This window comes from Centroberyx affinis, unplaced genomic scaffold (genome assembly GCF_046629955.1).
Source record: "Centroberyx affinis isolate AG114_WGS23_722 - 3 ecotype Tasmania unplaced genomic scaffold, CSIRO-AGI_Caff_v1 ptg003546l_1, whole genome shotgun sequence".
Lineage (NCBI taxonomy): Eukaryota > Metazoa > Chordata > Actinopteri > Beryciformes > Berycidae > Centroberyx > Centroberyx affinis.
The window spans coordinates 44,106-67,999 of NW_027281483.1; the positions used below are offsets into that span (position 1 = coordinate 44,106).

General features: G+C 38.4%; 1 protein-coding gene and 1 long non-coding RNA gene across 3 annotated transcripts; one reads left to right on the forward strand and one right to left on the reverse strand.

Moving 5' to 3' along the window:
* The first annotated feature begins 9,028 nt into the window (after positions 1–9,028).
* LOC139661536 (sterile alpha motif domain-containing protein 9-like) lies at positions 9,029–19,304 on the forward strand. Of its 2 annotated transcripts, XM_071539994.1 has the most exons (5): positions 9,029–9,190; positions 9,644–9,738; positions 10,833–10,894; positions 13,500–16,928; positions 16,986–19,304. In XM_071539994.1, exons 3-5 carry the CDS (start codon positions 10,871–10,873, stop codon positions 18,039–18,041), a joined length of 4,509 nt encoding a protein of 1,502 aa, XP_071396095.1. In that variant the 5' UTR covers positions 9,029–9,190; positions 9,644–9,738; positions 10,833–10,870; the 3' UTR covers positions 18,042–19,304. The 2 variants fall into 2 exon arrangements, with proteins under 2 accessions (XP_071396095.1, XP_071396094.1); XM_071539993.1 differs by having other exon boundaries at positions 13,500–19,304.
* On the reverse strand, positions 12,179–12,527 carry LOC139661533 (uncharacterized). The gene is made up of 3 exons (XR_011696598.1): positions 12,478–12,527; positions 12,313–12,382; positions 12,179–12,225 (listed from the first exon to the last, which is right to left on the reverse strand). It is a non-coding gene; the product is annotated as an uncharacterized lncRNA (long non-coding RNA).
* Positions 19,305–23,894: the final 4,590 nt, after the last annotated feature.

Sequence of the window (23,894 nt, forward strand, 5' to 3'; positions counted from 1 at the left end):
CATATGAAATCGGGTGGGTAGCTAAGTGATAACGTGATAGGCTAAGTTATTTTCTTCTATAATGTTAGCTATATTTGAAACAGTCTTCCAGTCTTACTACATCAACAACAAAAGTAGGCAGTTCAGGTCAATTTAGTGAGCTGACTACAGTGAAAGATGCAACTTTGCATTTAGGTTTAATTCAATTCAGTTCAACTTTAATGTAATAGGCAACATGTCTTCAATATTACTTGTACCTGTCTATTTTCTTTACATAGTGAAGGAAAAAAGTGAGAATACAGAAGGTGTCTGTTGAAGCCCCACTCTACCAGGGTGCTGTGTTTAAAGAGACATTGCGTTAATTCACAGGTAGCCTAGAAAAACAGGCGAGGTTACCACATGCATGTTTTGTCCTTACAACCTAAGTCTGCTTAACTCTGCTGCAGATGAACAAGTTCTGGGCCTAACATCGAAAGATGTTTTCCAGGTGCAAAACATGCGATTTCTCCTGTCAGTCAATACAGGCATTTACGAAACATGTATAACTGCACAGAAATGTAGCCAATTTTCAGTTTACTTGTGGGGTAGCAGAATGTTCTTTTAGATCACGTGTATAGAAATCACAAACATATCAAGTCAAGTCATGAGAGGTTAGGCACTGAGGGTGTTAATTTGACCTGTCAGGTTGATGGTTGTACATTTCAGTCACCCAACTTGTCCAGTTTATGCATACATCTGAAATGGCATATCAGAGATGGGGAAAAAGATATCGTGCCCATATGCAGACTGCCCTAAGTATTTCCGTGTAAGGTCATCCTTATCCTCTCACTTAAGCAGGAAACATAAACAAGTTTCACCTTCTGAATGCGGAGACAGACATGTTTCTTCAGACAATACGCAAAACGAGAGCTTGTTGCAGGAAACGTTAGATTTGGGTGACTGTGCCGCAGAGGGTTCGGTTGATCAAGAGGCATTTTTAAATAATTTAGCTCTTTTCTATTTAAAGATGCAAGCAAAAATGCTTTTACCTGCCTCCACAATTCAGTTGATCATAGAGGAGTTCCAGGAGATGCACAACTGTGGAATGACATGTCCTTTCAAAAGTTCAAGAAGGGTTGGCAGCACTGAATTTGCCAGAAAATGAGATTAAACAAATCATTGACGAGGTGTCACAAAGTATGGAGTCAGATCAGTCTCAATAGGAATGAATGCACACAGAAGGATTCACAAATGTATTTCGGGATTTATATAAATGTAAAAAAAATCCACATGCACACAGAATGATTCACAAATGTATTTCGGGATTTATATAAATGTAAAAAAAAATCCACATATAAAAAAATAAGGTTCACAAATGTATTTCTGATGCACACACAAATATTTCTTGTTTTAAATAAATGTAGTAGAAATCCACAAATGTATTTAAAAGTATTTTTCAATTTTCATCAAAAACATATATGGATGTTGTTACATTTATATACAAACTGTTGAATCTGCATTTACAAACTGCTTGTCATTTGTGAACTTCACTGCATTTGTGTGTGGGTGTTTTGAGACTCCCCTGCCGTGGCTCGATTCACAAATGCATTTTTTTCAACAGGGAATTATCTGTAGCCAATCAGATGTCTCCTTCCTTTTCAGCCAATCGCATGAGCGTAGATTCGAGGGTGTGATTTGCGTTACATCTGCGCAGTCTGCAATTCTGATTAGAATCAGATTAGAACGCATAGAGTTGCTTGGAGGTCAATGGCATCAGTGGGGTCAGTGAGGGAAAATTTCAGTAAAAGCAGTCATTTCTGCAGTCATTTCTGTCGGTACTGTTTAATCGTTTAATCGCTTTCGCTCTGCACCTCATAAGCCTGGCCCAAAAAGGACAGTTGAGAGCTACAAAAGACATTTTGAAGAGCTGTCTATGAGCCACGACAATATGTGTTGTGGAATAAAACTTTATTCAGTTTTTAATAGTTTGAAATACTTCCATGTTTGCCAACCAGGGCTTCCACCGTGTTTGGGACACAACCTATTTGAAGGGATTGTTTCATTTGATCTCTCCCTTTACATAAAGCATCTTGTAACTGTGAGAAAATATTTCTCATCTGTTCAGTTAAACCGAACTATCTCTCAGTTGAGGTATTTAGGGAGTGACATGAACAATGAGCCTTGTGAGGTTAAACCTGATTCTGAAAAGCTTGGAGGGAACGCAGCACAGAACTGGTGCTTTTTGAGGCTTCACCCACTGTTTGCTGGAGACCGCATTAAAGATCCCATCGATGACCAGGTCTGGCAATTATGCTTAAAGCTGAGAGAAATAGTAGAAATAATTTGTGCACCAAAAATACACATAGACCAGGTTGCATACCTAAAAATTCTGATTGAAGATACACGTCACATTCCCTGGGAAACCACTGAAAGCCAAACATCACTACTTGATCCATTATCCAGACCTTGTTCTACAGTTTGGTCCTCTTATACGCCTGTTGACACTCTGCTTTGAAAGCAAACATTCGTATTTCAAACAGTGTGCAAGAAAGTTGCAAAATTTCAAAAACCTGTGCAGCACATTAGCAGAACAGCATCAACTATTGCAAGCATATCTTTGTGCAGGCAATCTCTTTCTACCATCTGTGCAAGTAGTCAGCATTACCAATGAATTTGATGCACACTTGTACAATGGTGGTATTCAGGAACCTTTGCAAGTTAATGATTTTAATAAAGCCAACACCACAGAAACATCTACTGTTGTGTACAAAGGCACACAGTATAAAAAAGGCTTGCTTGTCATTACTGCCCAAAATGATACTGAGTATGTATTTGGGAAAATTCAGTTAATACTCAAAAACCAGTCCAGGGTTTTTTTTTTGTTTTAGATGAGTACCAGTCAGTGCCTCTTGTGGATCTTGGTGTTCATTGCCTCCAAATGCATGTGAAATATAACTGTGTTAGTCCAGAAAGCCTGTCAGATTACTATCCTTTGCCAGAATACAGCTTGTTTGGCCTTACACTTGTTACACTCCACCACTCTGTATGCATAGATCTTTAAGAGTAGTTGGAAGTTCATGGCAGCCATACAAGATGCCATACAAAGTGCTCTGTCAGGGCTGAAGGAAGAGCAATTCCAAAGGTTAGTTGAGGAGCTGGCATTTACTGTTGGGGTCGAGGAGGTGGATGATCTGCAGCTGGTGAAAGAGGAGGATATCAAACATCTTCATACACCAATTCAGTGCCGCAAGCTCTTACAGGCATTTGCAAGGAAAGGTGAGACATTTAAATGAAAGTAGTCTGTGAGACTGTAAAATCAACTAAATTGTAAAATTGTGTACACGCATGTGATGTGCCTTATGTTTATCATTTTCGATAGTGTTACTCTTTTTTCCCATATGTACTGTATACACTGTGCATTTTTCATTGTACCGGTCTTGTCCCTTCCGAACATGATAAACAAGTAGTGGTGGAAGAAGTACTGAGATCTTTTACTTCAGTAAAAGTAGCAATACAACAATGTAAAGATACTCCATTACAAGTAAAAGTCCTGCATTCAAAATCTCACTTAAGTAAAAGTACATAAGTATTGGCAACAAAATGTACTCAAAGTAAACGTACTCGTTATGCAAACTGTCCCCATTTAGAGTTATATTTTTCATAAATTATTGGAATATTAATACTGATTTATTGACATACATGTACATGTAAGCAGCATTTTAAAGTTGTCAACGTGAAGCTAATCATAACAATTTAGCTATACTTTTGGGTAGTGTAGTGTAGGCTCATGAATAAAACGCCGGACTCTTAACAAGCGCCGTTTACTTCAACAGGCTAACAGCAAAGCAAAACATATTCTCAGTAGCGGCATAGCATCGTACATTCAGTAGTAGCCATCTTGAATCTGTCTATACACAGCGTCTCAACTAGTACCTACTTTACGACAGTGCCGCCTAGTGGTAGAAAGTAGCACTAATATAAATGATGGAACACTACAGGTAGTCTAATCTATAACAATGCTATTTTATAGTTATTTTCTAAAGATTATCAAATGTTTTAAATATAAAATATTGATCTGAAAAGTAACTAGTAACTATAGCTGTGAAATAAATGTAATGGAGTAAAAAGTACAATATTTCCCTCTAAAATGTAGTGGAGTGTAAGTACAAAGTAGCATAAAATGGAAATACTCAAGTAAAGTACAAGTACCTCAAAATTGTACTTAAGTACAGTACTTGAGTAAATGTACTTAGTTACTTTCCACCACTGTAAACAAGCTATGCCCTGCTCCTCTACACAGCCAGACAGCTTCCTGCTTTCTGCCCGATCAGACGCTCTCCGCTTTGCTCCTTGCCTGCTTATCTATTTTTGGCAATATTTTCCTGTTTTTCCTGCTGCACTGCTCAAAACTATGAGTGGGGGTTCCTGTTAATGACTAATTCTACAGGATTAAAGTGATCAGAGGTTGTGATCACTTATTTTCAAACTTTTTTTTCCGGATAGTTAACTGCATTGTGGTGTGTGGATAACACATGGCTCCCCTCGGATCAGAGTCTTCAAGATGCACGGACTGCTTTCGACTGTTACAGAAGATTGCTGTACTTGAAACCAGGATTCTCGCATTGGAAAAAGCTGGAGAATCGGTGAGCTGATACAACCTAGCAAAGCTAAGCAGGCTCCAAATGAAGAATTGTGTATAAATGATACTATAACTTTTCCAAAGCTTGGTAAATCTGAGCCAGTACAAGGAAAGCCCTCTGAGAATAGAGAATACTAACTGCTGGCACAAGTTTGGCGCAAAGCCCAAGAATAAAAGCAGAACCGTAGTCCAGCATGGAACACACACTATTAGAAGAAAGTGTTTCGAAACCCAAAAAGTGGTGGCAACTCTGCTGCCACCATTATAGTGGAGTTAAAGCCCTGTTTACACTGGCGTTTCAAGACAAAATTTAGTGTTACAAAACACCCTATTGTGACTGTTTTGAGATCCGAAAATGGCGCTTTGAAGCACTCAGGTCACAGAGTTTTCAAACCTGATATGGAGCATGAATACACCAATGAGATATGTGTTTTTAAACACATTTCAGAGATTGAAACTCTTCTTTTCAAGGATTGGAGACACCCCTGATTAGAAATTTGAGCTTATTTTCCTCAATTCCAAACACCACTTCGGTGTTTTGATACCTTACTTTCATGGACTGCAAACACCACTATGGTGTTTTAATAGCTGACTGTCAGGGAATCCAAACACCACTATGGTGTTTTGATTGCTTACTTCATGGCACTCCAGACACCACTGTGGCATATTTAATCCCTTTTCTCATGTACTCCAAAAACCGCTATAGTGTTTGTCATTGTTTCATATGGTTTCATATCGATACACCCTCATATGGTGTATCATCTATTTTACCTATTTGTCAAATATTGTTCAATGAATTAAAATATCTTTACTACAAATGAGGACAGAAAAAGATCTTTCAGGCATTTTTATTTAGGCTTAATTTATGCTTCATGCAGTCACAAACAAATCTTAGTTTTATCAATAAACAATCATATTAGATATTGTATTGTAAGGCTATCCATGCCCACATGAAGCAATGAGATAAATCATATGTCCCTAAATTTCGTAAAAATTCATAAGTAAAGTCAAAGATATTGTGTGACAATTATATTGTATACTGTATAGACAATTCCACAATAATGAATAAACATTGGTTCAACTTCAGTGGCATCCAAAATGTTGATGGACGGACAGACGGATGAACAGACAGGGACTGATCCATAGTCTCCATATTCTCTGTTAGGGTTAGGATTATTCAGTAGTTGTATCTGTATACATTTTGGGATACTGCTACCACAAAATGAAGTACGAGAAAGCAAGGGCAGTGAGGGCATCAGAGAAGTGGTGCACAGCCAAGACAGTTTTATTTGTGCCTATTATGTAAAATCTTTGCGCTATAAGAATGGGCCAATGGTTGAAATATAGGGAGTTACAGGGCCGACTGAAGCATCTTGTGGAATTGATGTTTCCTCCTGGTGGAGCATCATGCTGCTCTGACCTCCTCATTCAACAGTGTAGAGGCCTGTGGCTGAGGGAGGACAGATGATGGACACACTCACTCACACTGTATGCACACCAGAGTTAGTTATGTTACACTTTCATTCTACTTGAATCTGCAAAGGCACTATTACAGTAGAAGCTGAAACACTGAAGTTCTAACAGTAGCCTATGTATTTAGCTAGTGACACTAGCCACAGTCTGTAGTAGGTTACAGCACAGGTTCAGCAGAGGCTATATTTGGCAAAGTAGCCTACTATTTAGCTATTAGCAAAGTGTGATAGAACAAAACTAAGTTTAAATAGAGAACTGTTTTAAGATGTCAACAACAGCTTAGCTAGCGAATACTAGCTAGCTGTAGGCTAGCTATAAATAGTTATTTAGCAAACTAAGGTGGATATCTTAGATAGTCGCATACAAAATGTAATAAAACGGTCTCCAGCAACATACTGTACCATTGCAGCATGTTGGTCCAATCCAGCGTTAGATGTGGGTAAACTTAGCCTCTGCAGCAGCACAGCAAGAAGCAGAGAACAGGACAGTGACTGAAAAACAAACACACCTCAAGCTAGCTCCGCCCACCTGAGATCTTCCATTTTCCTATTAACACAGACAAAGAAGACAAATGAGGGGTGTCCTGGTGGCTCAGTGGTCTAAAGTGTGTGCCGTGTAAATGCAATGTCCTGGGTTTGAATCTGGTCCAGAACCTTTGTTGCATGTCCTCCTAGTCTTTCCTGTCTCTCTCTACTTTGATCTGTCCAAAAAAGGCAAAAATGCCAAAGACGTACTCTTAAAAGAAGACAAATGAGTGTCAGAGCTGCAATGTCCATTGGTGATACTCTGAAAGACAACAGAAAAGCTATACAACTGCTTTCATTTGAATAACAGTTAAAAATAAAAAATGATTGGCCACTAGGCACACAACCAGCAACAAACAGTAAATGCTGCTTAGTTGAAAAAGGAAACTATTTACAATGGTTGAGTTATCTATAGTTAAACATAGATACCTCAATACCAACCTAAATCCTAAACAAATGGGTAGCCTTAGCGTCAAAAATGAAAAAATAGGAATGGTGTATACTGCTTCCTCTTTAATTAACTGACAGCTATTGACACATTTATTTGGCAGGTAAGTGTGTGCTTTTAAATTGCATTTGCTGTATTTAATGTCTATAACAGTTTTGTTGACATTAGTAATATTTGAAAACAATACAGTAAAACAGGCCCATGTGATATACAATGGGTTAAGAGGCCTTGTTCTCCATCTACAAATCAAACACTTCAAGAATGTAAGTGAAAATTTCCCAAATGGCCCCATATCAAACCTTCCTTTTTTAAGTAAGGTACTTGAAAAAGTGGTTTCTTTTTAAATGAAAACAACATTCTAGAGAAGTTTCAGTCAGGTTTCAGAGCCAACCACAGCACAGAAACTGCTCTCACCAAAATAGTCAGTGATTTGAGACTTAGCACTAATGCCAACAGGGTCTCAGTTCTGGTTCTTTTGGACTTAAGTGCAGCATTTGATCGACCATCGACCACAATATTCTCATAGATTGTCTCGAGAACTGGGTTGGTCTCTCTGAATGTGTCCTAAACTGATTCAGAACTTACATTACAGGGAGGAAATTTTTCATTTGTCTTGGAGATCATGTATCAGAGGAACATGATCTAACTTCTGGTGGTGTACGAGTAAACTGTCTTGGTCCCCTGCTTTTCTCACTGTACATGCCACCATTAGGTGATATTATCAGAGAACATAATGTCATTGCCATTTCCATAGCTATGCTGATGATACACAACCATACATTTCTGTAGAGCCAACTCATACAGATACCTTAAGCTCCTTCACTACTTGTCTACTGGCTATCAATGATTGGATGAATACATTTTTTAAAAACTGAATGAAGATAAGACAGATATACTTTTGGTCAGCCCCAAAGCCAAAAGGGAAGAACCTCATCTTAGAAATATTGCCAAGGTGCGGCCCTTCCGAACTCAGAAAGATGCTGAAAAGCTAACTCACGTGTTTGTTACAAGTAGACTGGACTACTGCAACGCCCTTTTTACCGGCCTCCCTAAAAAGTCTCTGCAGCTAGACTTTTAACAAAAATAAGGAAGCAAGAGCATATCACTCCGGTTTTAGCTACATTGCACTGGCTCCCAGTGTCCTTTAGAATTGATTTTAAAGTTCTTTTACTTGTATACAAAGCACTTAATGGCTTAGGACCGGCCTACATTACAGAATCCCTGCTGTTCTATATTCCATCAAGAGCCCTCAGGTCTTCTACTGCTGGTTTGTTAGTACGAAAACCATGTACAAAAGTATGTGGTTTTAAGTACAAAACCCCACTCAAAAGAAGATTGGGAATGCAGTCACCGGATGTTCAAAATATTCTGCTGATTGATTCTTCTGGAACAGGTTTCAACACCAACATCTACTTTCATCTTCATCTATTTCTTTTCAATAGGCTAGTAGGCTACATGTGTTTTTTTTTTCTGGGATAGGGATCTTACAGTAGGCTAATTTCTGGCCAAAGTGTAATCTTGTGTGTCCACATTTCCGGCTCAAATGTGGCTTTAATTAGCTAAAACTGACTAATCTACCCCCAACCTTAATCTACACCCTGTTTGGCTGACTTCAACCTTCAATGCGGATGAAAGAAATCAATACCAAATTTATAGAAAATGATTACGATAGATGAATTGAATCTCCTTTAGAAGATATAGTGATTGATAACTTTGGTAAAAACAATTGATATCTAGTCAATAGAGGAAAACATACAGTATGAGTGTTGAAAGTGCTATTCTATTCTATTGTAGCCTATTCTATTCTGTTGTGGTTCATGTAGTTTGTTCATTTTTATTTTCCTTGATTGTCCTCTCAGGGAAGTCTTCAAAAGTTTCGAGAAGCATCGACTGGCAAGAAAAAAAAGAGAAAGAAAAAGGAAGCAGCAGCAGCCTCGCTTAAAGTTTCGTTTCATATGAACTGACAGCAGTTCAGCTGCCCGGAAGGTCTCTTCTGTCTCCTCCGCAAACAAGAACATCAAGAGTTATTATTTAGACTACTTCCTTTTTTGGAAAAGGCTGTCAGATCAACCCTGGTTGGCAAGCAATTCATAAATTGACGGGGACAGCGCGGAAAGTAATAACAGCCAGGAAACTTGACCAGGACGGGTAAGTGTTATTTTATATTAGGCTATAGGTTACTTTCTGTGTTTTTCAGTGTGGGCCATGGCATGTTCTTGCAAAGAGGCCTGGACCTGTATCCAATTCTTAATCACAATTCGACCTCCAAATAAAAAAACAACAATTACATACTTAGTTTTACATGCAATATTCATATATCATAATCACTAATATCTAATTATGATTTTTTTTGATGATGCTTCCTACCCCACCCGGCTATATGTTGCATCTGCCCTTCTGACACAAAATAACTACAATGAAAACCAAAGATTTTTTTGAATCTCTTGCCTTACATTTTAATGATTACATTATACTCTTGGTAGCCGACTTATGCTGGCTTTTATTGCTTATTATTGCTATTTAGTGCCAACAGTTTTGTTCCTCTGTCTCCTGCGCACAAACAACAAAACATCAAGATTTAATTTTTATTTCCTTTTTTAGAAAAGGCTGTCACATCAACCCTGGTTGGTAAACAATTAATAAAACAATGAGGACAGCGCAGATAGTGGTATAGCAAAGACACTTGGCCAGGATGGGTAAGTGTGTTTTTTTCCCATTATACTTCCTGTAGTCTGTTTTTCAATGTGGGCCATGTTAAGACATGTTGTAAACACAGCCTACCTGAGAAGAAAGGCTCAGACCTGTATCCAAATCTTATTCAACTTTCAAAGCAGAAATGCAATTACATCCTTAGATTTACATGCAATATTCACATGCCAGACAATCAGTTATTAATATCTAATTATTATCTTGTAGGTTTGTGTAATTTGGGATCTCTGGAGATTTAAAATGATTGTAGCCTAGTCACCTTTGGCCACCGAGACATTTCTGAACATTGTGTTTTGATAACTTGTGTATTGCTAACCTAAATGGGCCTTGAGACCAGCTGGATGTAACAAAGTTGATAATTCCTACCCCACCTGGCTATATATTGCTTCTATTCATATGTTTCATTATGCTTATTCAGTATGGTAATATGTGATAAATAAGTTAAATATAATGTATGTATGTATGTGTATGATGAATTCATCTTGACATGCTCACCATGCAACTGGCTTGTTGATTAGTTTAATGATAATTTGTTTTCCCTTTGGGCAACTACATTTAAAATGTGCATTGAATGGGCACCACAGCTCCTTCCTGGTTTGATTCATTTCCTGCCACAGCTGACACCAGAGAGCACACTAGTGAAATCATGATTTTCCTCATACAGCCAGTGCATCTCATTGCCCACACTAGACAATGAAAACTCACAACGGGCTTATTGTTCATCTGAAACAAATAAAAATATCTGTAACTACAGTAAGTATTTCATACATCATCATAGAAGTACCCAAATATAATCTATTTTATACCCAATGGGCAATAGGACAGATACTGAAAATACATTACAGAGTTGGTCTGGAAGAAAAGCCTGGCTATATGTACTTAATCTTTTCTGTTCCATTTGGAGCATAAGGCTATACTCCACAAAAACAAAAACAAAAAAACCTTACAGAAAGTGCAACCAGAAGTTGCCACCCCACCCCACCCACGCACGCACATACACACGTCTAAATCAAGAAGAAAGTTGTTGATTCATACTTATAGATTTGTAATTTTGAATATTTAAATGTTTTGTTTTTTTCAGCTTTGATGATCTAAATTTGTGACAAGAGAACGCTTATTATGGCTGACACAGGTGACATGAAGGTAAAGTACAGTTGATTAGTATGTACTCAGTTTAGTGTCTAGCTTTCTATTGTGAATTGCTTATATTAAATCTCTTCTATATATCATTGCTTCAGAGGAAGCTACTCATACTGTAATCAAGCAAACTGCTAACTACTTTACAGTGAAAGGTTAAAGTTTAGATCTAAATACCCGAAAATAATATTTATCAAACTAACAGCTTTATAAAATTAGTTCAACTACTACCGCCAACCCCTCATATAGATATCATACAAAAAATTATGACATTAACACGGGGCAGAAAGGTGGGATAGGGATCAGTGAGATCATCTTTCAACCAGGAGGCCCAGGTACAAGCTGCTGTAACAGCAAACACCCACCCTACTGAAGTGTGCTTGAGCAAGATGTTGAATCCCTATTAGCTCCAGGGAAGCTGTACTGTAGCTGACCCTGACCTCCCTGTGTGTATGTTTGTGTGTATTTATGGTATAAGTAACATCTTAAAGGATAAGGCTGGTGTTTTTTTAATGCATTTCTTATCAACAAATCCTATGAAAATCAACAATTTGTTTGCTCTACTCCCATTACTTTCTGACTGCCCACGTACCCTTTTTAGCCTTAAATACAGCTCAAAAAGACAGTTTCAATTTTAAAAATCGCTAGCTGTTACCATGAAAAGTAAGGCTATTGTAGTTATTACCAAATGGGAACAAATTCTTCATTACACCAGGGACTATTTTCAGGCATAAAGGGGGGGCATACCCACTAAAGGTAATAGACACACTCAAGGAGGCAAAAACCTCAAACACCTTGTGAAGTTCAAATGGGACTCTAGTACCTAAAGTACAAACCACTACAATCAATTCGTAGATTTAGAACACTAGGAGAAACACCACAATCAAGGCCAGGAAGCACACCAAAGCATAGCATTGACACCCTTACTTTATGCCTGGGCCGTACATGAAAATGGACAGATTTACTCTGGTCAAAGCGGACAGACACCAGTACCTCAAAATAACAATCATACACATATACAGTATATATAAAATACTCTGGACTGGCCCCTACCCTACAGAGGTGGTGAGAATGTAAACATTTTGGGATCAGGAAAAAAACAGTGGTTGGCCCACAACCAGCATGGCCAATAAACAGCAGCTTGTAGTTGTCTGGAAAAGGACACAGTTCTTAGTTTTCTCTGGGTTACACAATTAAAACAATATTTATTAAAAAAAACATTTTATGGGAACCATTAAGCTATGACCAAATATCAATTAAAAATGTTAAATTACCTCTTGGAAATATCTCATCTATTACAATTGGTTCCCTGTACTCTCTACACAACAAAATGGCACCTGAAATACACAAAGGCATTGTTGGAATGAATTGCAAAACATAGGTTGTATATTAAAAGCTGATACAATATTCAGTAGAAGTATTACCTCTCACTGGAATTATTTGCCAAATCTGCTTCTACTTTTCAGTTCCATCTGCCACAGCCAAACTTGAAACCTATAACATACAAGTGAATGTTTGGAGCATGTAGATGACTCTCGTTATATGCAAGGAAGTGGGCTCTAATGACTTGCAAGTAGTTTTTACCTTACATCTGTTTTACACCAGCAGCAACCTGCTTCCCTTACCACGCTTTGGAACAATGATGGAGAAAGGACTTCCTCAATTGCTCTACCCTTATTTATGCCTTCTACAAAACCTACAGGGTCCTAGTGCCCTACTGCTATTGGGTCTCTCTCCCCTATTAGAGTGTGCAGGGTCCTAGTGCCCTTCCCGTATATGGCTACTGAGACATGGTTTTATTGGGCATCGGCTACATGGACAAGACTTGTTAGCAAAAAAATTCATTGCTGATTTTGTTATTTTCATAGGATTTGTTGAAATGTTTGTTTGAAATGCATAAAAAAACACCAGCCTTATCCTTTAATGTTGAGAGAGCGCAAGGTCAGATACAGACCTACCCTTGGAGCTGGTAAGGTTTTATGCTTTATTGCTCAAGGATACCTAAGCACGATTGGTGCTTGCCGATAATGATGGCTTGAACCTGGACAAACTGGTTTCCCTACTCACTAAGTCAACCTGCTGCCCCATAAGGCTGTAATCTCACATTATGTACTCCACCAATGACATCTTTGCAGTTTTCGAATGTTTCTGAATGTTGACTGGATCTTTGGCCTTGGAGTTTGAATTCAGACCTCAGATTGCAGCTATAGCAATCAAAGCTTTGTGTGATTTGTTACACAGACAAAAAAGAGGCAGTGCCACAGTTGCTGTCCCAGTGTTTATAACAGCATACAAATAAACACGTTAAGGCTTTTAAAATCAATTACCTGTCACATACTGTTAAATCTTGTTACAAAAACATTTAATAGTAAATGTAGTGAGTTCATAGCTAACTGCCTAAACAAAATGGCTCCAAGCAATGAAGTGCTTAAAAATTTGCGAGAATTTGCATGAATTCAAAAAGATTTTAATTCACGCAAATACTGCACAAATTGGTGTAGTTGTAGAGTTAACTACACCTCATTCCCCAACACTAAATATGGTCAACAAATAATTAAATGTAGTTTGAGTCCAAAATTTGGAATAAATAAGATGATATCTTTTATTTTAGAATGAAGAGGAGGATCTGTCAGCTGACATCAAAGATTGGAGTAAACATCAAGTGAGACAATGGGCTCTCAAGGAGGCTGGTGTGGATGACAAATTTGCAGATATATTGCTTCAACAGGACATTAAAGGGTCTAGTTTGTTACTTTTAGATAAAACAGACTTAACAGATTTGGGTGTGACTCTTGGACCAGCAAAACTTATCATTCATGCCAGAGATGACCTGTTGAAATTGAAGAAAGAACAGGCAACAAGTTCTATAAACGAGTCTGGAAGACCATGCAAGCCCTATCCATTCCACAGATACCATGACACATGTAGATACACAGAGAACAGCATTCTTGATGTTACAGAATCAGGAGCCTCAGACTATATAGAACCCTGCCATGAGTATAAAGCTTTCATCAATACATCCAATACATCAGAAGAAGATAAAATGAAAAAGTTCACTACTGAGGTTATTCGCTTTGCAGCAGCCTGCATGAATAGCCGCACCAACGGCACCATACATTTTGGAGTAGGTGACAAGCCAGACTTCATCCATGGTCAAGTGTTGGGAGTGGATGTTAAGGACAAAGAGGCTTATGAAAATGCACTAAATTATGCCATTAATGGTTATTTTGAACATAAACACAAAAATACAGCAAAAATGTGCATCAAGCCTCCTCGTTTTGTTGGGGTTCTCAATAAGGATATGACATCATCCGTGAAGTGTGTGATAGAAGTGGACATAGTGCCTGACTCTATGATCTGTAAAGAAAACATCTACCATATCAGCTTGGAGACCAAGAAAGGAAAGAAGAAGGCAAAAGGCAAAGAAACAGAGAAAACTGAAAAAAAACAGTCAAAACATTTCTATGTCCGTGATGGCAGTACCAGCAGGGATCTTCTTGCTCCAACCACCTATGCAAAACCTATGGAGGAGTACAACAAGTTTGTTGACAGTCTGCCACAGCTATCACAACTCCGAAAACAAGCAGAAGAGAAGTACCTCAAAGTGATTAAAAGCAGTCATCAAGGCTCTAGACTTAGTGAGATGATTACTGGTGGATCCAACTCTTTAGATAAGTCACACTTTGAGCGGTATGTGATAGTAGCTAACAAATCACATTCAATCCAGTTGGAATCACTGGCATTTCTTCTGGAGCTCAATCCAACAGCTATTTTGGACTTTGATCCGGAATCAGCTAAAACTGGATTGCAGCGGCACTTTGAAGAACAGAGTACAGTGAATGTCCATTTACCAGTACAGTATAAAATCACAGAAGGTGTTGAAGACATTGCCAGCAAGTTGAAATTAACTAGAAACACCAGCTGGGTGTCCTGCAATGGAGGTATCAATGATGAGGCACCCTCAGACATAGAAGACTGGTGTATACACAAGGGAGCCTCTGTTCGAGGTGTAATTTCATTCTTGTGCCGGAAAGATGTGCTTCCAAACAAGAGATTCCTTGTCATTTTCTTACTTTTATCTACTGTAAGTGAGAAAATGGACCCTCTTGTAGAGACTTTCAGCACATTCTGGCTGGAGCTCGGAGGCACAGAGCAAATTCTTTGTATATGTGAAAATGAAAAAGCTTTTACCAGTTGGAAGGACCTGATTGAGGCTCGCTATGGAATCAACATTTCTGGTAGATGCATCTATGAGCTCAGTTTTGCTGAAGTCAATGGCACCATCCGCAGTCTTTTGTCAGAAAACCGGAAATCCAGCCGTTTCCTGAGCTGTGGTGGAGGAAGCAAAGTGCTATTTGAAAAGAAAGTGGAGCGTAGCTTGAATACCTTAGATGTCCTGTGTGTGAACCAGTGTGAAGGAGGAAATGAGGACAAAATTGCCATAGAGGAGAACTTCTACAAAGGAGGAAAAGTGTCATGGTGGAATTTCTATTTCTCTGAGCAGCCTGGATCCACACCTTTCATTAAACGGGACAAGTTTGACTTCATCGTGGACACAGTCATACCAGATTTGTGCTCCTTGACAAAAGCATGTGTTTTGTTCAACCTCATGCATGTACCTGGATGTGGTGGGACAACTTTAGCCATGCACACTCTATGGTTTCTGAGGGACAGGTACCGTTGTGCAGTTCTGAAAGACAGCAACGCTGACTTGGCTGAAGTTGCTGACCAAGTGGTCAAACTTTTGTTGTATGACCATGAAGAGCAATTACCTCGGGTCCCTGTTTTGCTGATGATAGATGACTTTGAGGACATGGACAAAGTGTTTGACTTGCAGCAACTCATCGAAAAAAAGTGTGTGAGAAAGGACATTCAGTCTAGATCTCCACAGGTAATTCTTCTGAATTGCATGAGGTCAGAGTCTTTGGAACAGACCGAAACAACTACAGAGACTGTATTCATTGGCAATAATCTATCTGAACTGGAGCAGAAACAGTTTGAGCAAAAACTTGTGGAAATAGAGAAAACATACAAAAATGCTGGAACGTTCTATGGGTTCATGATCATGAAGAAGAACTTTTTGCCAGAATACATTCAAGGTGTGGTCCGCAACACCCTGAAGAGCTTCAATATCAATCAAAAACATGCACAACTCATTGCTGTTTTAGTTCTGTTGAATGTATACTGCAAGGGTGCCTCACTCTCTGTCTCTCTGTGTGAGGAATTTCTAGGTCTTCAACCAAAACCATTTTGTGGATCTGGCAATGTCGAAGATAGATTTGGAAAGTTTTCCACTTTAATTTCCACCATCCCAGTTGAGGCTAAGGTAGTATTCAAAGCTGTGAAAATTATCCACTCAAGTATTGCTTGGCACTGTTTGCAGGAACTTACAACTACACACAATGTAAAAAGAGTAGAGATTACCAACCTACTGCTAACCACAGACAAGCTTTATGAGAGCACACAAGGCAAAGACAAACTCATGCATGATGTGCGCTACATGTTGGTGAAGAGACATCACTCAGTGGAGGAGGAATCTCAGTTCTCTCCTCTAATTCAGGGCATTGCAAGTGAATCTCAGGGATTGGAAGAGACGGTGCTATTGAATGCATCAAAAAGATTTCAGAAAGATGCCATCATCTCTCAGTTACTAGCCAGGTACTATTACCTAAAGAAGAAGGATTTCAAAGAGGCAAAAGATTGGGCAGGGAGAGCAAAAGATCTTTCCAGAGAGAACTCACATATTGCAGACACATCAGCACAAGTTATCAAACATGAACTGAAGAATGCCATTGCAAATGACAAGGATGTGCCTATTAAGCCTGAAAAATTGAATATTTTTCTCAAAATGGCTCAAACAGCAATACATGCATTCAAGGAAACACAGGACCTTGCAAAGAAGGAGTCAGTGCACCGATTGCAGAACAAGACAAGACAAGACAACTGCCCTTTCAATACTTCAGGGTGCCTGGGAGAAATTCAAGTAGGAGTAATTGTCATTGAAATACTGAAAAAGACACCCATATTTTCTTCAGGCAATGTCCGTCATGACATAATGAGTCGTGTTCTCTCTAGTGATGCTAATTCAGGAATTCAGGAAGTAGAGAGACATGATCCCATGCGTAACAAACACACACGCTACTACTCCATTCTCAGACAGTTTGAGGACGTACTTTACAACCTCAAGTTCAGGATGAAGTCTAACTTTGACTATCTTGACAATTTCTATGTCAACTTGGGCTCCAGATGTGGAATGAAAGACAGTCGTGAGCAAGTAGCCCAAATGGAGCTTTTCAGATGTTTCAAACAATATGCAGACCTCTTCTGCAAGACAGATTCTGCAGATCTGTTGAAGAATAAAACCATGCACACCATGCTGCAGGTTCACCATGCAAGACAATTCCTGGAGATGCAAAAAGCTGATACCTATTCTGGGATTCTGAATTGTCTCTCAAGTCCATTGTCAACTGAAATGATGGAGAAGATTGCCAAACAGTACAAGTTTGTTGTTGACAATGCTGATGACTGTAGTATGAAGGAGAGGATCAACTTCATCTATGTGAATGTTGTTCTAAGTTGTATCAAACCCGGATCACGACAGCTCCAGTCATACCAGAAGCTTCTTGATCTCCTTTCTCAAGTTCTTCGTGGACAAATTCTATTAAGTGATAACTTGCCGTTGCATTTCATCGCCGTTGCACTGTTGTGGCCACAGCTGCATTTACAGCCTGCAGAATCTACAAGTATGGGGAAGTATGTGTCACAGATGAGGACCTCATATCATGCAGTGATGAAGGAAGTGTGCAATGGCAAGAGGCCTGTTGTCCATTTCTTCATGGGGAAGAAGCGGGGTTATGAGAGACTGGTACACCTTGGAGAAATCGAGAGGTGTATTAAGGCTGGGCAGGAACAAATTGCCTCAATGTGGGAAAATGGCAAAATATGGAAAGAGAAGGAGGTAGAGGAGCTCCTTTGCAGGGTAACAGGCGAGGTGCAGGGCAACTTGATACTGGCAGATACCTGTATTCCAGATGTGAAGATAGAAGTCACTCCAATGTTCCGAAGCCAGCTTAGTGGACGAGCAAAGGGGTCAAAACTGTCATTCTTCATTGGTTTCTCGATGAAAGGCCCACTTGCCATTGACATTAACTGAACCTTAGGAGCAACCTGCAGATGAATCTTGAATCACAAGATTCATCATCAACACAGCAATTTCATTACATTATTCCATGAAGTAAAATGTAAAATGTACATTAACAGTTTTATAACAGATTTACTTTTGAGGATTCATCCATTTTATTAAGCCTTGCAAATTTTGAAAAGTGGTTGTGTTAAGTATGATTATTTTGCCACTATTTTACATTTAATATGTGTATCTTTGAGCCATTGTGTTCTATTATTGCTACAATTAAGTTGCTTTCTTGTAAAGGAAAATATGTTGTATTACCTTTGAATCAAGCCTCTTAGAACAAGAGTTTTAAATATTCTTATATTAAAACTTCTCTCTTGTTCCAAACCAATTAATGTAAATACAGGAGGCATCTTTAAATATTGAAATGTTGCTGTTTTTTCTTTTTGTTTATGTATTGAAATGATTTTAAATTGAATGCTGACTAACACTGATGTGTCAAACACAGCAATTTCATAACATTATTCCATGAAATAATATGATAATATGATGTACGTTAACAGGCCTTGCACATTTTGAAAAGTAATTGAGTTAAGTATGATTATTTTGCCACTATTTTACATTTAATATGTGTGTCTTTGACCCTGCATGTTCTATTATTGATGTCATTAAGTTGCTTTCTTATAAAGGAAAATATGTTGCATTACCTTTGAATCAAGCCTCTTAAAACATGAGTTTTACATTTTCTTATATTCAAACTTCTACCAATTAATGTAAATACAGGAGGCATTTTTGAATATTGAAATGTTGCTGTTTTTTTGTGTATATATTGAAATGAATTTGTTTGAAATGGAATGCCACTATTGCCTTTTATAGTTGCCTCATGATGACAAATATTGATGTATCAAAAAGAGCAATGTCATTACATTATTCCATGAAATATAATGTTGTATGTTAATATTTTTTTTAACAGATTTACTTTTGAGGATTCATCCATTTTATTAAGCCTTGCACGTTTTGAAAAGTGATTGAGTTAAGTATAATTATTCTGCCATTACATTACAATGTGTGTATCTTTGACCCTGTGTGTTCTATTACTGATACCTTTAAGTTGCTTTCTTATAAAGGAATATATATATATATATATATATATATATATATTGAAATGAATTTGTTTGAAATGGAATGCCACTATTGCCTTTTATCATAATATGTTAAGTTGCCTCATGCTGGCAAACACTGATGTATCAAGCACAGCAATTTCATTACATTATTCCATGAAATATAATGATGTATGTTAACAGTTTTTTTAAAATCTTTTTTTAACAGATTTACTTTTGAATAAAGATGGTGTACAGCAACATTACCATGTAAGAATTTGTCATTTTTCTGCAAAATGTATACAGGCTATCGTCGCCCAAAATACAGCTGTTTTAACCAGCCTATAGAGGTTCAAGGGTTGACCGTTCTTGTAATTTTAGGTATGCAGGTGACAGCTAGAGTACTGAAGCATAACAGTAAAGTTAGAGACTAGTGCAATATAAGCAATAGATGTGCACTTAAATTGAATGGCTTAACAGATTTCAGCACAGAGCAGTACATATATCAACAAAAATGTGAACAAGAAATGTGATTAGAAATAGCAATTAGTATCTCTGTAGTCCAAGACTTACGAGCACATTAGTATCCTGATAAAATGATTGAAAGGCAAGTAGTTTTAAAGTGCATTGTATTAAACTGAATGAAACTGATTTGCATGCTATAATACCTAACATTATGATGAAAAAAATAGCTACACAATCAAATACACAGGTATGGAGATCTCAGTGATGACACTTTGTTGTTTTAGGGTCATTTGTTGTACAATTAAAGCTGCACTACTTGTATCAGACACATGAGGGCGCCTCAAGCTCAGAGACAATATTAAAAAGCTTTGGGTTTGGTGTTGAACAAATTCTTATGAGTGCTCACAAGTCACACAAATAAAACTTAAGAGATCTAATTTGTCTTTAGACATACTTACTGCTCCGAGGATAAGAGGTTTCACCCAAGGAAACTGAAATATCTCCATAGTATTAAAAGTGAACAAAATGGGAAAAGCTGAGAGTTTTATGCAACATATTTAAATATAAGCATCTGAACATAGAATGAATGTAACAATTTGACATGCTGCAAACCAGAATGTTGGCCAAGATGCAAAACCCAGTTTACAGGGTGATAATAAATTTCAGAAACCCCTCATTTAAGGTGCACAGTCTACATATGGCAACATGGACAGATGGTGACAAGTGAACTTGAGGCTCGTGGGAGGTGCAACGTCCCTGTGGCTGATAGGAAGTGAAGGACCAATGGCAGACGGTAGACAGTCGTGGGGTCACCACACACAGAAGATGGCAGGGATGTGCAGGTTCACATTTTGCCTCTTCTCCCTCTTTCTCCCCGCCCCCCTGGATGATAGACAGGCTTGTGGTGTCATCTGGGGTTTGAAATGGATCAAATGGGTAATGCTGCCCCCTTCCCAGTTCCTCATTAAGTCACTACATACTGCACATGGACATGCACACATATTCGCACAGATAAGCACACACACATAAAATCCTGTAGGCGTGTTGCAGATACTGTGTCACCAGGTGGGTCGTGGTGGTAAAGGAGGTGTGGAGCCTCTTACTGAATATGTATGGTGCTTTCTGCTCCATCTGACTGGAGGTCCCCAGCCTCAGGAGACAGACCTAATCGCTGTCAGACTGATGTCAAAGTGGCAGATGGCTCAATAAGTGACAAACATCGGTAAGAGGTTGTAAGCCTGAATTTGATAGGGAGATATGGGTAGAGCTGCAATACCAGACACCTGAATCTGTGGAGCATTTCTTTGGTTTTAAAGAGTAACTAAACCCCAAACCCAAATTTGTGATAATGCCTGACATCTTTGGTGCCAGATGATGTCACCTTCTGTAGAGTACAACAGTTGGTGACATCACCTGGCACCAAAGACCAAAGAGATAGCAGATTGGAAGTTCAGTACCCTACTTTTCACTTGGGTTTGGCGTTTAGTTACTCTTTAATGTTGAGATTTTCTTCCTTGTCTTTACAGGTAAAAAAGGAATGAGATCACATTAAATGCTGTAATACACAGACAATATTTCAAGACAGTGTGGATCTGTTTCTCTATCCCTGCAGACCGCAACATTGCCCAGCTGATTCAAAACGTTGCCCATGTATCTCCTCATGACATTTGTTAGTTAGTTAAACACTGTAAAAGCAGCGTGGTCACAGAACTGCAATAATAATTAATTTAGTCATTCGTGTAAGTATTTAGTGTTTCGGTCATGCTGTCTTCTTGTCGATATGTGTCAGATGTTAGCCAAAAGTATTATAGCGCTGTGACACATGGCTGAAAGCAATCTTCTGCAGGTCATCTACTAGGGGTCAAGAGGTCATTCTGGTGATAAGGGAGTCCTTACCACAGTATATTGTAGACCGCTGGTGCGAGGGACCATTGGAGATGGCATGGTGTCGCTGTGTGTTACAAGGAGCCGCGGGCACCAAGGGTCAGCAAGGTCCAAGTGAGTGAAACATTATGCTCCTTCTGCTTCTCCCTGTCAGCGAACGGAGCTACATCTTTATATGGGGCGGAGAGTTAAAGCAAGCCTGTTACAGTCTGTCATGTTACTGCATCTCTTCAGGAGGGTCATTTTGAATGTGTATTTTCCAGTGGAAACCGCATTTGATTCCTACAGCAGGTTATTTAGTAATGTAAAAATGAATGGTTTGGAATTTTAAATCAAGTCGGTCTGCAAATTCCAGTGCAGTTAAATTCCCACCAGTTCACAATGCCAATGCGGACTAGTAATGTTCCAGGTCAACATCTCAGTATCTTTCAGTTACATCATCTTGTTTACTGAATGAAAGCAGCAGAGCAGGAACAACAAAAGTTTTACACTCTTTCTCAAACTAACTAGCTATAATTGAATGAATGATCAAGGAGTGACTAATTATTTCTAGTTGTCTTTATACATTAATGCCACTCTAGTGATCAGAAAACAGAACTGTTACCATTGTGCTTAATATTTATACAGGTAACATTATGATCTCTGTGGGGATTTTTCCACCAGTAGAAACCAGAAAGTGCTATCAGGGTTCAAAGAGAGGTTTCACTAAAGGTTCTTATAAATATTTGATTCAATGACTTTGAATTTAAGCATAATGCAAGCTGGGAAATGTTTGTAGAAATTGAATTTAAGCATAATGTAATGCTGGGAAATATGCAAGTCGTTTGTTAGATTCAATTTTTTTAACAACTTTGCAAGCATTCTCAGCAGTTTATTAAACTTGATCTGTGATTTTACTGAACTACTTCAAGCTCAATAGACATGGTTGAATCTGACTGAAGCCACTGTATGTGTGTGTGTGTGTGTGTGTGTGTGTGTGTGTGTGTGTGTGTGTGTGTGTGTGTCAGAGCAAATCTTAGTTCAGTTCAGTTCACTTCAGATCTTTATTGTCCCACGAGGGGAAATTTGGTTTGCAGTAGAGGGCAAAAACACAAACACAACATACAAGAGGACATGGGACATTAATCACAACACAACAATCACAGTTACAGCAAACAACCAAAAAATGTATCTGTTCATTAAAAGTATCAAACCATTGGAATGGTAGCCATAATAAAGTGCTGCTGAGCAATGCAGTCAAGGTTTAGTGCAAATTACAGTTTTTTCTGATTGTTTAGGCACTATCTTTGAAACTATAGGCTATTTTTGCAAAACTCTACACACTAACCACAAAACCTTACACCAAACCAGCAAAACATTCTACATCTCTTGCAAAAGCAAACAATTCTTGCAAAACTCTTCAAACTCTTTTAAAAATTGTGTTTTTGCGTCAATACAGTACACACAAACCATCATTTGAATAAGCACACGAAGCACCAAGTACACACTGATAGTATAAATGAAAAACACTTGTGGCTTTTGCTTATTCTGTCTGCTGGGCATAGCAGTTTGCAATAAGGTTTTGTCATACATGTAGTAAACACACATACACACAGGTATCCAAATGTGTAAAGTATGGATGTGTATTCCGAACATAACACACTATCAATACAAATAAGGGGAAAAAGTTATTTTTTTTTCAAAATGTTCTACAGTAACACTCCTCAAACAACAAAAGCACAGTAGAAGAAAACAAAAACATTTGTGCTAGAAACTGAACAGAACAGAAAAAAATAGGCTATCTGGCCATAAGTTTACAGTATTGCTAGAAGTGTGTAAATTGCAAACTGAGCGTAAAGCAGTGAGTTGTGTTTACAGTTTTGCAAAAAGTGTGTTATAAAATGACAAACTGAGTGTAAAGCACAGAATGTGCGTTCAGTTTGGCACACTTGGTAAATGCATTGGCTACAAGTGTTAATGGTTTCAGAGATAGTGCTTCAAGAATCACTGTTAGTGTTTAAGCATTCAGAAAAAACTGTAAGCACATTTATTGCACTTGGAACAAAGGAAAATTTAAACCTATTGCTTTTTACTCTGGGGGAGCTGTATCTCCACTTTTCTAGTTTTGCACTGTAAGGTTCCCATACCAAGAAATTAAACAAAAGGTTAAAATAGACTCAATAAAGGATTTGTAAAATAAAGCCATCAGTGTCTTGTCCACATTAAAAGTATTCAGTCTGCGCAGAAAGTGAAGTCTCTGCAGGCCCTTTTTGCAGATTGCAGATGTGTTGAGGTCATGGTTCAAGTTCTAGTCGATCACTGTTCCCAGGTACTTGTAGCACTCAACCGTCTCAACTTATGGTTCCAGTGTTTGACATACTACTTCCTCCCCTGTAGAGAGCGTATCAGAGCTGTGTAACACTGGTCTCAGTGAGTAGTCCAGTCTGAC

Bases quoted from the DNA above. Each gene is read 5' to 3' on its own strand.
- LOC139661536 (XM_071539993.1), top strand. From the start codon at position 10,871: ATGGCTGACACAGGTGACATGAAG. The intron at 10,895-13,499 runs GTAAAGTACAGT...CTTTTATTTTAG, and splicing joins CTGACACAGGTGACATGAAG to AATGAAGAGGAGGATCTGTC.